At 40.4% G+C, this 14,661-nt stretch overlaps 1 protein-coding gene across 1 annotated transcript in view; it reads left to right on the forward strand.

Moving 5' to 3' along the window:
* Rabl3 (RAB, member of RAS oncogene family like 3) overlaps positions 1 to 12,275 on the forward strand; it is a 32,051-nt gene extending 19,776 nt beyond the window's left edge. Inside the window, exons 4-8 of the mRNA XM_075962363.1 lie at positions 873 to 987; positions 4,149 to 4,299; positions 7,238 to 7,309; positions 10,542 to 10,580; positions 11,134 to 12,275. Of these exons, the coding sequence (XP_075818478.1) occupies positions 873 to 987; positions 4,149 to 4,299; positions 7,238 to 7,309; positions 10,542 to 10,580; positions 11,134 to 11,199 (443 nt within the window). The 3' untranslated portion in view covers positions 11,200 to 12,275. The remainder of the gene's footprint in view (positions 1 to 872; positions 988 to 4,148; positions 4,300 to 7,237; positions 7,310 to 10,541; positions 10,581 to 11,133) is intronic.
* Positions 12,276 to 14,661: the final 2,386 nt, after the last annotated feature.

A 14,661-nucleotide genomic window follows, 5' to 3' on the forward strand; every position in this document is an offset into this window, starting at 1 on the left:
TTGAAATTCAAAAGATCTACAGCTCAATATTTTGTTTATTAAAGAATCACAACTGAGGGGCTGGAGGAATGGTTCAGCAGTTAAGAACACCGGCTGCCCTTGGAGAAGCCCCAGCTGATTCCCAGCAGCCACAGGGCAGCTCACAGCTGTCTGTAATCTCAGCTCCAGGAGATCCACTGCCCTCTTCTACCTGCACAGGCACCCGCACATGTGTGTATGCACAGACACACACACATTCACATAAATAGAACTGGACATTAAGAACAGTAGGCTAGTGATTGAGCTGAAAGTGTGGCACACGTATCTCAGATCTGAGAGGAAAAGGCAGGAGTATGAAGAATTCCAGACCAGACTGGGCTACACAGTGAGCCAAACCAGTATCCTCGGTGTAGTAAAAGCCTGGATTTGTTTTTTAAAAGGAAAAACCGAAGTTATAAAAATTAAAGCGGTGCTATTTTAATACATTTTACCAGTGCAGAAAGAGTATAGTTTTTGAATGAATATAATCTGTTAATAGGCAGTGCTCCTCATTGGTGAAGTGCTTCTATAAGCAGTTCTGGCATGTAGTTGGCACTCATGGCCTGCTGGATGAGAATATCAAAAGGCATTCTGAATATTTTATGACGTTTTGTTAAGCCTTTGGGAAATAAAAAAGAAAACACTTTTAAAAGTATATTAGTAGCAAAGCTTTATAGTTAGTTATTTGGAAATTTTTGTAAAGACCATCTTGAAATGCTTGTCTGATTTTGTTAGTCATACTTGAATACTAGATCACTAAGCCCCTAAGATTTGTACTTACTGTGTTTGCCCTTGTTGATTGTAAAGGAAGAGATGCTGATGAACGCTGACGTCATTTTACATACTCATTTTAGGTATTATTTTAGTACATGACTTAACAAATAAGAAGTCATCTCAGAACTTATATCGCTGGTCATTGGAAGTTCTCAATAGAGATTTGGTTCCAACTGGAGTCCTGGTGACAAATGGGTAAGCTAGGAATTACTTTACAATTGGTTTTAAATGTGTTTGCAATCCTGAAAATTCACTTTAAAAAATAAAACTTTGTAAGATGTGTGATTTGCTCTATATTTTAGTCTATACACAGTCTTTCCATTATCTGAATGACATCTTTCTTGGCAGTGGGTTTTATTTTGATGAAATCTAGTTACTTAGTTTTCCTACTCTGGATTTTGCTCTTGGTATTATATCTAAGAACCGTTTGCTTAATTTCAGATCATACAGATTTTCTTCTGTGTTTTTTTTCTATAGGTCTTATAAATTGGGGTTTATACTAGATTTCTGGCCTGCTTTAATTTTTATATAATATGTGTGATTTGGGCTTATCAATCTTAAATTTGAATGTTGCTTGTTCCAGCATCATTTGTTAACAAGAGTATCCTGTCTCCACTGAGTCGCTTTCATCCTTTGACAAAATCAGCTGACCATATTTGTACAGGTCGGCTTCTGTACTTTGTTCTATTGATCTATGTGTCTACTCCCTTTGAAACCTTGAGCCTACGTAAATATTTCCTCCTGAGAGTTCTGACACTGTAGCTCAATAGAGCCATTCCCTAGCGCGTGTGAGGCCCCAGGTTCAATCCTTACCACTAGTTTAAAAAATACCACAGCAAGATCGAAAGTCCTAGTGTGTCTTTCAAGTGTATCTCTTGGATCTTGAATCTTCTCTCAGTGATAGTTATAGTGTTGAAGAGATGTAAAACTGTTGTTTTTGTTTCTCGGAGGGTTATTGTACATATAAAATGATAGGGTTTGAGGGGAAAGTGCTAGTCATATCTGTCCATAATAAAAATCTCCACCAGTTTTTTACGTAATGATTTTAACATGATTTCGAGATCTAATTTTTTTTTATGAAAGAAGCAATAAGGAAAACCAAAATCAATCAGGTACAATTTTCTTTTAAAATTAATATTTAGGAGATGAGTCATTGTATACATTTGTCATTCAGTGAATATAGCTCTTGATGAAACGAAGAACTCAAATGGAAGACGAGCAAGCACGGCACATATACTTACAGGGTAATCTATAGGAGCTTACATAAGGTCCACATATACTTATAGGGTAATCTATAGGAGCTTATATAAGGTCCACATATACTTACAGGGTAATCTATAGGAGCTTACATAAGGTCCACATATACTTACAGGGTAATCTATAGGAGCTTATATAAGGTCCACATATACTTACAGGGTAATCTATAGGAGCTTATATAAGGTCCACATATACTTACAGGGTAATCTATAGGAGCTTACATAAGGTCCACATATACTTACAGGGTAATCTATAGGAGCTTACATAAGGTCCACATATACTTACAGGGTAATCTATAGGAGCTTATATAAGGTCCACATATACTTACAGGGTAATCTATAGGAGCTTACATAAGGTCCACATATACTTACAGGGTAATCTATAGGAGCTTATATAAGGTCCACATATACTTACAGGGTAATCTATAGGAGCTTACATAAGGTCCACATATACTTACAGGGTAATCTATAGGAGCTTATATAAGGTCCACATATACTTACAGGGTAATCTATAGGAGCTTATATAAGGTCCACATATACTTACAGGGTAATCTATAGGAGCTTATATAAGGTCCACATATACTTACAGGGTAATCTATAGGAGCTTACATAAGGTCCACATATACTTACAGGGTAATCTATAGGAGCTTATATAAGGTCCACATATACTTACAGGGTAATCTATAGGAGCTTATATAAGGTCCACATATACTTACAGGGTAATCTATAGGAGCTTACATAAGGTCCACATATACTTACAGGGTAATCTATAGGAGCTTATATAAGGTCCAGATAGTGGAGAGTGTGTGTCAGAGATGGTATTTGATAAAAAACACAAATCTTCCATAAGAGAATCTGTGAATAGAAGAGAAAGAAATAATCCTGAAGGAAAGTACCCCGAAAACCTCATTCTCTAGTCGTTCAAATTTCATTTCAAACCATGTCTCCTAAGTCAGGCGTGTGTAGGGAAGAAGGTGCTGGCTCATGGGCCTTGAACTTGAGCTATTATTGACTTCGATGCATATAAAACAGATGATATTTATATGAGATGGGCTACATAGTTCAAACCGACTGGGTTCTGCGGTGGAACCATAGCTGAGTCTCTAATGCCATTGTAGGATGGAGAGATGCAGCAACCTCTGCTCCCAGCCCACTTTAGATTGCTCAAAAAGAAAGAAAAAGGCTAGGATAGAAGAGAAGCTGTGCTCCAGTGGGTTTTATTGATTGAATTATGCAATATTGATTGTTCAAAAGCAGATTTTGCTGACTGTTGTAAATAGAGCTTATAACATGTCAGAAAGTTAGATCTATTTTAGTTCTAATAGGTGAATAGAATTTTAATTAATTAACAACAATAGACTTTATGTTCCTTTCAATAATGAGAAATATCATTCGTATTGCTACTCAATCCTTTGGGAAAAAGTGGAAATAAAATGAATTATAATAGACCCCCGCCCTTCTATCTCTGAGGGATTCTGATAGTCGATCCTTTGTCCCTCATGGCTGTCATGTTAGGATAATTATTTGCTTCTTTTTTTGCCTTTTACTGTTATGTTTAGCATTTCAGCTGTTTCCCTCCACTCCCATTCTAAGCTGCAGTCTCTTAGGCTCTCTGTCCTCTAGCCTGCAGCTACCCTACTTCTTTGTACTATGAAAACCACTCATAGGCAGGAATGCATAGGAAAGGTAGAGAATTTGTGCTTGAAGTACCTGCATTGCATGCTAGGCCCCTGGGTTTTCCATACACTGAGCTTCAAATCCACTTTCTGCCTCTACATTGAAAAATTTTGAAGCTGATACCTGTTGAAGACAGAGCGTTGTTGGACAGTTAAGTCACATTAGGCTCTCAGTCGCCCAAGTTATTTGTTAGAAAGACATACAGGAACAGATGTTGAGTAGTAAGATGAGTAACTGGAATTTAATAGATGATGAATTGATGATAAATAAGTACATGGAAGGAATTAGGAAAAAACTATTTCTAGGTGGTGATGAGCAGGAATTAGTTAATTATCACTGAAATTATGTGTTTTGCATTTGACTAGTCCACGTCTACATTGGAAAGGTAAATTCCATTCACCTCTTCCTGGTTATTTGTCACAGGGATTATGACCGAGAACAATTTGCTGATAACCAAATCCCACTGTTGGTAATAGGGACCAAACTGGACCAGATTCATGAAACCAAGCGCCATGAAGTTTTGACTAGGACTGCTTTCTTGGCTGAGGACTTCAATGCTGAAGAGATTAATTTGGTATGTGTTTTCACTAATGTGTGTCTGGGTGATATTCTAGTCAAAGAAGCATCATACTCAAAGCAGAGTCCCCAAACACAGAGCAGATCAGGATCTGCATCAGGATGTCATGTGAGGGTCTCTCTCACTTCGAACTTACACACTGATCTGTTGGAACCCTCGAGCTATGTGCTGCAAATAGAATCTTTCTTGAGAAAACTTAAAAAGCATACCAAATTTAAGAGTCATATTGATTAAGATAACACTATATGTTAGTTATTGTTTTTGAAAAAAACCTCTTAATCCCAGCACTCAGGAGGCAGAGGCAGGTGGATGGGTGTGAGTTCGAGGCCAGGCTAGTCTACAGAGCAAGTTCCAAGGCAGCCAGGGCTACACAGAGAAACCCTGTCTCAAAAAAATAAAGAAAGAAAAAGAAAAGAAAAAAGAAATAATCACACAGAAACTGTATTAATTAAATCATTGCTTGGCCCATTACCTCTAGCTTCTTATTGGCTAATTCTTACATCTTAATTTAACCCATCTCCATTAATCTGTGTATCGCCACATGGTAATGGCTTACCAGGTAAAGTTCCCGCTACATGACTTCTCTCTGACTCTCTGCGTCCTTTTCCCCCAGCATTCAGTTTAGTTTTCCCCACCTACATAAGTTCTACCCTTTCAACAGGCCAAGGCAGTTTCTTTATTCACCAATGGTATTCATGGCACACAGAGGGAGCTCCCACATCAAGAGGGCAGCTGAATATGGGAGTTAAAAATGGAAAGTCAACAAATAACTCTAAAACCTCCAACTGGGACCATGTGACAACATTAGTGCTAGCCACTGTCTCCTGCCTGAATTTGCTTAAACCTCTGGAGAAGTATGACTCTAACATGCATATATCAGAAGTGAAGTCAGAATTTCCTTGTGTGGATGCAAATGCAAATTGTTTGAATAAAAATGGTGCTTGGGTTCTTGTGTATAGTACTTTTTCTCATGTGTGTCTGCGTAGCATATAGTCATTTCCACATTCAGATTCATGGTTCAGTTATATTAAATAAGCTACATAGAGCTGTTCAGACTTTCCCTCAGCCATGATCAACGACAGATGACTCTTTCAGCTCCAAAAAAGCATGGAATTTTAGATTTCCCACTCAGCTTGAATTGTGGGGCCCAATAGTTAATTTTTATGGGGAAGATGGGAACTTGTTTGTTTGCTATTGGATTTAGGGGGTTTTTTTTTTGGAGGGTTTTTGTTTTGTTTTGTTTTGTTTTGTTTGTTTGTTTGTTTGTTTTTGAGACAGAGTTTCTCTATAGCTTTGGAGCCTGTCCTGGAAACTCACCCTGTAGACTAGGCTGGCCTTGAACTCACAAAGATGTACCTGTCTCTGCCTAAGTTTTTACCCAAGTGCTGGAATTAAAGGTGTGTACCACCACCAACCAGCATGTTTTTTGTTGTTGTTGTTGTTGGTTTGGTTTGGTTTGGTTTTTGGCTTTTTTTTTTTTTAGTAATTTTCTTACTTAGAGACATCATTTAGCATTCTGATGATGAGGTAACCAATACCCATTTTGCTAAAACATCTAATGCAGGTCTAAAGTTGATTTCTTATCCATCCCAACTGTTACAAACATTCAAACATTATTGCAAATACAACAGAGTGCACAGTGTATACCAAGGTATACCTCCACATGTGGGGTTGTCTGCATTATAGTAAATGATTTTGTACTTAAAAATTTATTTTCTGACAATGAAGACGAGAAGCGACCTTCCAGTGTCTACTGTGTGACAGGCTTGCAGGATCTCACTGGACTCACAAATCTACGTGCGATCCTTTCACAGAGGAGTGAGCCCAGCTTTAGAGCCATAATGACTTCAGCAGGTTACACAACCTGGAAATGTTGTCACATATATTTGAATACAGAGATTACTGACTTCCAAGAATCCTGATATCCCTAGTACTTTATGATCTTTGGAAACTGTTATAATTCCCTCCTACCCTCTCTCTCTTTCTTTGTGTGTATGAGGAGGATAGAGAACTAACACAGTTCCTAGCCCTTGTTTAAGTGTGACCCATGAAATGCTTTGTTAAGTATGAACAAAACAAGAAATTGCTTTTAAATGTATTAGAAAGGAGCACATGGGCTTGGTAGCTCCAAACATCATTATTAAATATAACAAGAGTAATTTCAAGTTTCTCAAGGGGCACAGGGGGACCACAGATGTGTACAAGACACTTATCTTCACAAAAGAGCCTGAATGGTGTCTGCACAGTTTGGTCTCGGTGGCATTTGAGGCAAACATGAAAGCCTGCTCCATCTCTTGAGAGGACCAGCTCTGGTGACAAGCAAAGATGGTGTAACGCTAGCGTTTGCAAGCGGTTATGGTGACTTTAGTGTCCCTCATTGTCTCCCTCCTCTGAGCTCCGTGTTTTCCTGTCTGAAGAATCTCACTGAATAATGATAATATATCTCTTGCTTACTATTACCAAAACCTGCATGTCTCTGCAGTGTATGGAGAAATCCTTGGCAAGTGTTTGTTCTTTGGCCCGCTACATCTTTTTTTTTTTTCATGTTTCCAACTATTATGCAGCCTGCACTGTTCTTCATTACTTGAGCACGTGGTTCCTGGCCTTAAACAAGTGTGTCCTGTTTGTAATGATTCTAGTTCTGGTTTTCAGAGTAAGCCTATGCAGGTCACCCGATCAGTCCCTTGGTTTGGCTAATAAAGTGCTAGTAATTCACTGTCTTCAGGAATTACTGATGGTGAGTATGTTGACTCAGTATCCTTCAGCATTACTCAAATGGCAAATACTACATGGCTTTCCTGTTCGTGCATCACGATCCGAATATCGCCTTGTATTTTCTGAGAGTTCTGACTATTTAGCATTGGAAAGGTACGGTGGGATGGTTGCACTGAAGCTTCACTTCCCGGTTTTTCTGTGCACCCCCTTTGTTTTCCAGGATTGCACAAACCCACGGTCTTCAGCTGCAGGCTCCTCCAATGCTGTCAAGCTCAGTAGATTTTTTGATAAGGTAATAGCTTCAATTAAGTTATTTTTAAACTTAACATATGATAGCTTAAACTCTTTGTGGAATGCTGTATCCTTTTGTTCCTTTGCCCACAACTGCACAGCCTGAATACCTGTTTTGATCTCTCTTATCTGTTGGAATAATTGCTCAAGGCCTGCTGACGTACTTATTCCATCACTAACAGTCTCTAGAGCAAAGAGTAAAGGCTATCAGATTCAATTAGGGCTCTTAAAAAGGTATCAGAGTCCTCCGTAAAACAATCCATAGTTACCCATATGCTCTTTGTGTAATTACCCCACTACTCCGTGTCCCAAAAGGCACTGACCAGAGAGATTAAAGCCCTTGATTCTCTCAGCTATTAATGTTTTCCATGCAAATGTTACTACTTGTTTGTAGAGTTAGCATGACTCCTTGAATCTGTGTTTCCCTGTGAGAAGGCTCACGTCCCTACTGTATCTCCCTCTTGCACTGAACTAGAATGAGACTGTAGTGTGGTTCGGCACACTGGTCGGTTAGAGCGCTGGTCGTCCTCATCTCGGGGCTGTGCGGCTGCCTTGCCTAGTGCTGATTTTGCATAGCAACGTAATATAGGACTTTTTCTACATTCATTACTGGAAAAGATTACTTTCTGTATTACAACTATCTTAAATGTGGTCTCTTAAGAAAAACACTTAGGTGCTAGAGAAATTGCTCAATGGTTAGGAAAAGTTGCTACTCCTGCAGAGGACCCAGATTCAGGTCCCAGAACCCACATTAGTTGCTCATAACCTCTTGTAACTCCAGCACCAGTGAATCTAATACCTTCTGGCCTCTGTGTTGTACACACAATCAAGCAGGTACACACAAATACAACACATATACATATAAATAAAAATAAGTTTTAAAATTTAAGAAAGACACTAGCCTTCTTGCAGATCTTCCATTCAGGTCATTTTTCTTTAGCTATTTGAGTCTCTTAATATTCCGAGCCCTTTTCAGTATATTACCATGAGGTCCAGTCCCCTAAGCGTCCAACAGGGAAGTTTATCTCACTCACAACTTACTAACTGGGGTGTGGCAAAAAGGATCAGGTGTGCACAGACCCTGATTCAGAGTAGCCAACCCTTCAAGCAGTGGACTGGGAGATCGACAGCTTCCGTTCACTGCCCTGCTGCACAGAGAGCAGCATTTTGGAGGCAGTGATGAAAGGAATTATATTTTCTCTCCACATTGTTTTCAAACCTAAAATGTTGTGGCATTTGCTTGATTTAGATACAAGTTCCCATCTAATACAAAATCCCGTCCCTAAGAACAACATTCTGTAGATCTGTTTGGTTTTGGTTTAACTTGATTTTGTTTGGTATTTCAAGACAGGGTTTCTCTGTGTAGGCCTGGCTGTCCTGGAACTCGCTCTCTAGACCAGGCTGGCCGCAAACTCAAGAGATCTGCCTGCCTCTGCCTCCCGTATGCTGGGATAAAAGATGTGCACCACCACCACCCTGCTTATTTTAAGTGTTAAAATTAAAATCTGTAGATCCCATCCTAGAGAAATAATAGATTTTAGACTGTCATGATCTAAGCTCTTAGCAATGCTTTATTTAAAATAAATGAATAGTACTTTGGTTGGATCTAAGAAAGGAGCATCATGCATAAGAGAGGACCTTGTAAGTTGGGGGTGAAGAATTCTCAGCAAAAGAAAAAGCTACCTTTGTTGTCTAAATCTCATAGAGTCTATCAGAAAGGAGACAGCCTGGTTTGTACAGCATGTCCTGGATATGAAACCAGAACACCTGGCAATACAGTTTGCCCTTTGTCTGTGAATTAAACCTTCCAGAATTCCAGAGGGGTCGCAGGCCTCTGGATTCTCTCAGCTGGTCGTAACTTTGCGGCAGAATAAGGTTTTTCTGACCTGCTGAGAATGGGGAAGGACTCAGTCCCTTGGGGGTTCGGGGGGCTTGGTGTTTCACAGTTATACTAACCAGAAACCAGCTTTTCAGCCTCAAAGGCTGATGGATGCATCATTGCCCCGGGTCTCTTGTTGCTTAAATACTAACCCAGACATAGTCTTCGAGAGAGAATGAACCTGAATAATGTGTGTTTTAGTCTGTTGTGAGCAGGCTGTCCCAGGCCTGAAAGGACGCCGGGCTCTTGGTCAGCACCCTCAACGTCTTCACTCCAGATGTGAATGCCTCAGTCTGTGCTCACAGCAGCGCCACCAGGGCAGGAGGGGTTTTGTGTATTATATAATACTCCCCATCACCTGAAAGCGTGGTTCTCAAACCCACTGTGTTAGGGCACGATCTATGAGCTTTCGCCAGCTGCAATGTATATCCACTGCTTCAGCCTGTTCTTCCTGCCGACTACTGAGTAAGGAAGCCAGCGAGGCCCATATAAGGGAAGCTCACTGACTGCTTGATGCGTACCTCGGTCCACATGCAGGATGCACAGAGTTCCTCACTGCCTCCCACAGCCTCCTCTTGAGAATATCTGCACTGCTGTCATGATTTGCACTGGCTTATGCATGCTTTTGGAGCTGACTGCTAGGAAACTTGGCCCAATTGCTGCAGTACTCTAGGAGCCCAGTGGGACGTCATTCTGTCCTTATTTGATTTTTATGTGTTACTTATTTGTAAGTTTTTTTTTTTTTTTGAGGCAGGGTCTTACTACACACCACAGACTGGTCTGAAACTCAATAGGTTGCCCAGGCTTGCCTTGAATTCCTGATCTTCCTGCCTCTGCTACCTGAATGTTGGGATTGATTACAGAGCCTCACAGTTATACAATGTGCCACTGTATCCTGCTCCTGGTTGTTTAGTGTATCATTCCTTCCTTTTGGAACGAGTAGGCATTAGTGGGAATAATCTCACAGTTCCAGTCCCATTAGCATCAGATTTTAAAGGTGTGTGTGTGTGTGTGTGTGTGTGTGTGTGTGTGTTTGAGTGAATGCCGCATATGCATAGGTACCTGCAGAAGCCGATGTGGGATTCCCTGGATCTGGTTGCAGGTGGTTGTGAGCTGCCCACTGTGGGTGGTGGGAACTGAATTCCAGTCCTCTCAAAAAGCAACAAGTGTCCAGCTACTGAGCCATTCCTCCAACCCCAGCACAAGGTTTTTAGCTCATTTTATTAAATGTCCATAGCTGTTGAAAAGGTTTTTAATTTGGCAATATTTCCTATAGTTATGAACATTATAATTAGTCACTTTGTCCAGGTAAATATGCTAAGCCAAAAAAAAAATCTTTGCTTGTTTCTCACAGGTCATAGAGAAGAGGTACTTTTTTAAAGAAAGCAATCAGGTTAGTATCTATCCTTTCTTGATAAAATGGTTTCTTAAATTTTGAAAGAGACGCTTTCTAATTTTTTTCCCAGAGGGATTTTTTTTTTAAGTTAGGAGAAGCTCTTCGTAGGCATGGGCAGCTTACTTCTTCTGTCCTCTTGAATACAAAAGCAGAAAACCTAAACAGAAGCAAAATAAGGATCTGCAATCCCAGAAGAACAGGGATGAGGTGATTCTGTAACGTAAGGAAAGAAGAGAGTGTGCGTCCGTCTGTACAGCGTGTGTCGTCTTCTACAGAACAGACAGTTGGTGCTGCAGCCCAGGGGCGGTGTGGGGGCCTGTCCTTCTGACTCAGAGGACACTGACAGCAATTTGCTGGCAGATGTTTTCTGTATTTGTAGAGTTTCTTTTTATTATTTATCAGTCTATGGTTTTCTGAATGAAATCTTAGAGAGCTGGTTTTATAGTGAGCGACAGGCTGGCCTACAGGAACCGGAAACAGGAAGAAACAGTTCGTTTTAACATTTGAATCTTTCTGCCTAAAACCTAACAGGCTTCTTTCTTGCCTACAGATTCCCGGCTTTTCTGATCGAAAGAGGTTTGGAGCAGGAGCATTAAAGAACTTCCATTATGACTGAGCTGCACTCGCCTTGGAAGAGTGAGCGAGCGGTGGCGGTTGTCACAGCTTTCCTCCTGCTGTGTCAGGTTATTAACTTCTCAGGCTCTGATAGAAACATCTCAAAATGCTACCTCACCCTCTCGTGGAAAATTGAAAGAAAGCAACGAGTGAGGACCCTCCTTGGCCCCTGTTGTCTGTGTTGCTCCCCTCCCTGTCCCTGCTGATTTCGTATGGAAGAGCCTCGTGAAGACGTGAGACACTGTCGAGCCGCTGCGGCAAATGGGCAGTGTCAGGGCGGCACAGAAAACCGACTCTTGGCTGCGGTTTTCCCACGCTCACTGCTGAAGGCTTAAGTTCTGGAGAAACCTATCTGTGTTGTTTGTTCTACCTTCTTGAGGGGAAAGGTCATGTTAACCAGCCCTGAGTTATCCACCCCAAACCATCTCTGTCGTTTTTAAAGAAGCCAAGTGGTGTTATTTCCTTTTCTCCAGCCTCATTACACACAGGGATGCCTAAGAATAGCAACCCTGTCTCCTCCCCTCTCCCCTGGAAAAGGCTTGGTGTCTGGCAGAGACGGACTAATAGCCGGAGTTAAATAGAAATACAAATTAATAATACATGGAGACTAGACCAAAAGAAGGCCTCTGTGAGGCATCGGCAGCTCCTCCACACTTGAGAGTGCAGCTTTCGAAGGCCCTTTCTGCTCTCTGTTTGGAAATCGAATGAGATCTGAGAGCAGCACAGGGGCAGGCAGAGAGATTTACTGCCTCTTTGGTCTTTCTGTTTGTTGTTGTCATGGTTTCGGGTTTGGTTTTGGTTCTTAAAGGAAATTCAGATCCTGAAATACCCTTTAATATGATGAACAATAAACCAAGAATATTATCCTTGAGTTAACAATGTGTTTATGAGAAAGTCAACCAAGTCCCAGAGTAGCACATTCACATAAATTATAAAGCAGTGTTTGGGCTTTCAGAACACTGCACAGCTTTTCAGCGTGGTGTGTATGTGTTTGCATAAGTGTTCACCATTATTTTTTAGCCCATCTTTTTTTGCCGGTTTAATTCTCTTGGCCCAGTTCTTCCTTAGTTCATAAAATTGGTTGCAAAAAAAAAAAAAAAGACTATAATTGGCTGCTGTGTTCAGCACCTTATTATCCAGATTCTTCTCTGCTGCAGCTCTCAGCTCCTGAGTTTTGCACCAATTTAAAGAAAATAGTAATATAAGTATACAGTTGCAGCTCGTTTAAAACCAGGTAAGAACTACAAGGTTCATTTTCTGTTCACTTTAATTAAATTTCAGGAGGACTCAGGAAGGCAGGGTATGCTGGGAAGGAGCGTGAGGAGCTCAGGAGGCGTTTGGGGGTTGGAAGAGCACTTCTGAGCTGGGCTGCTCTGTCTTTACCAAGGCCGGTTTCAGCTTCTTTGCTGGTTTGATATAATTAGTGTTATGCAGATTATGGTCTGGGTGTGGAATTTGGCACGAGAGGCTGTAAAGCTGGGAAAGTAAAAACCAAATGCTACACAAACTCCTATCTAACTAAAACCCTTCGTATTTCTCTTTTTAAAATTAGACCGGGAAGCATGGACTGCAGCTCAATGGTAGAGAATTTAGCTAGCACGTGCAAGGCATTACATTTGTTTCCAATATCAAAATTTAAATAAAAAGTAAGTTAAACCCATTCCTTTCTCTCTCCTTTCTTCTTAATTAAGAGACCCACCCCAATTTCTATCATTTCTTTGTTACTAAGAAATAAAAGATCTGGGCAGTGGTGCACACCTTTAATCCCAGCACTCCAGAGGCAGGTGGATCTTGAATTCTAGGCCAGCCTGATCTACAGAGCAAGTTACAGGGCAGCCAGGGCTACACAGAGAAAGCCTGTCTTGAAAAAAACATAAAGACAAGAGCTAGAGAGGGGTGAATACATGTTGCTCTTACAAAGAACCTGCATTTGGTTAACAGCACCCACATGGGCAGTTTACAGCCATCAGTAACTCACTTCCAGGGGATTCATCTCTGTCTTCAGACCTCTTTAAACACTATGCTACATTTAAAATAAAAATAAATAAATAAATATTTTTAAGGATGGGGAGATAGAAGCAACCCATCAGTGATGGCTACAGGATCTGACTTGATAAATAATATTCTTCAATTCCATTTCTACCATCTTGATTCCTTGACCTATACTTTTTCCTTATAATTTTATAAACCTTTTTATTTAAAAATAAAAAGTTGTAAATAAAATAAACATCACACACCCAAATTTATCTGACCCAAAGTCTCTATCTCTCAGCGAGCTTCTGTATAGTTAGAGCCACCATTGTAAAGCTGGGAAGTGCCACAGTGAATTTTACACCTTTACTGTCAAATAGATGTTATTTGCACTTAGTTTTGAGCTGTAGCTTTCTAAAGAAAAAAAATACATTTTAATCTAATCATCTGAAGTAAACTTGTTACGAGTATATGTAGCAGCAAAGAAAGCCGTTTACCAAATGAGTTTTATTTGCCCAACAAAAGAATGTTCTTGAAGCATGACTTTTAAAGACTTAGTTATATATACTACTTGTAAGCAATAATTTAGTATAATACAAAAAATAAATTATTGCGACTGCCAGAATTGTCTTTTGATGTATTGGATCCTAATTATCTTACCTTCTTGATTACACAAATTGCTAGTAATAGCTGTCATCTGTTTGTCTCCCTGAATAACTCAGAGTTCTTGACCAATATTCTTACTCAGTGTAGGAGGCAACCAGATGTAAAAGCATGGTGGCCTCCATCCGTCCCTCAGGTGGACAGGACCCTTACTTGGAACCTAACTAAGTGCCACTGGGGTGCAGACACTAGAATATGGCAAGAAAATGGAAGGGTACTCACACCCCTCCTTATACCTTCTCTCACAAAGCGGGTTGTAAAAGTAGCTGCCTTTGCTATGAACTTGCTCGCAAAAATCTTTATTCTACGATCTCACTATTCATCCCGGGAGGAAAGAACATCTTTATCCTCAAAGACAAAGACACCAAGCAGACTCCGAGTAAGTGTGCCTTACTGTCGGGCACGCCCTGCTTGTTTGAGGCTCAAACAGTCGGTGTGCTTTTCTCCTGATAATCTACCTGTTGTTGGTGCCTCCACCATAAATGAAAAAAGAAAATGTCTTCCCTGGCCTGGGGCGCTCAATATATAGTCTATATACTGTTGCCTTTCTGTCCATTTTGAAGTAAACTTCTTGTACTTGATGTCCTGGGCTGTCAGACTGAAATGAAGTGTTTTAGTTGCTGCCATTATCCCCATCTCAATGGTGTGCGTTAGAACACCTGATACAGCTGTGTATACATACTTAATAGATAGTGGTTTTGTTGAATTTTTCTAAAGTACAGGTAGCATCCTGTTCTAAAAATCTGATGGTTTCGGTGGAATTCCTGCATTGATTTAATACCCTAAAATTCAGAGGACTCTGAAGGAAAAGAGGAGAAGAGTCGAGAAA

Source organism: Microtus pennsylvanicus, chromosome 1, assembly GCF_037038515.1.
Source record: "Microtus pennsylvanicus isolate mMicPen1 chromosome 1, mMicPen1.hap1, whole genome shotgun sequence".
In the NCBI taxonomy this organism is placed as follows: domain Eukaryota; kingdom Metazoa; phylum Chordata; class Mammalia; order Rodentia; family Cricetidae; genus Microtus; species Microtus pennsylvanicus.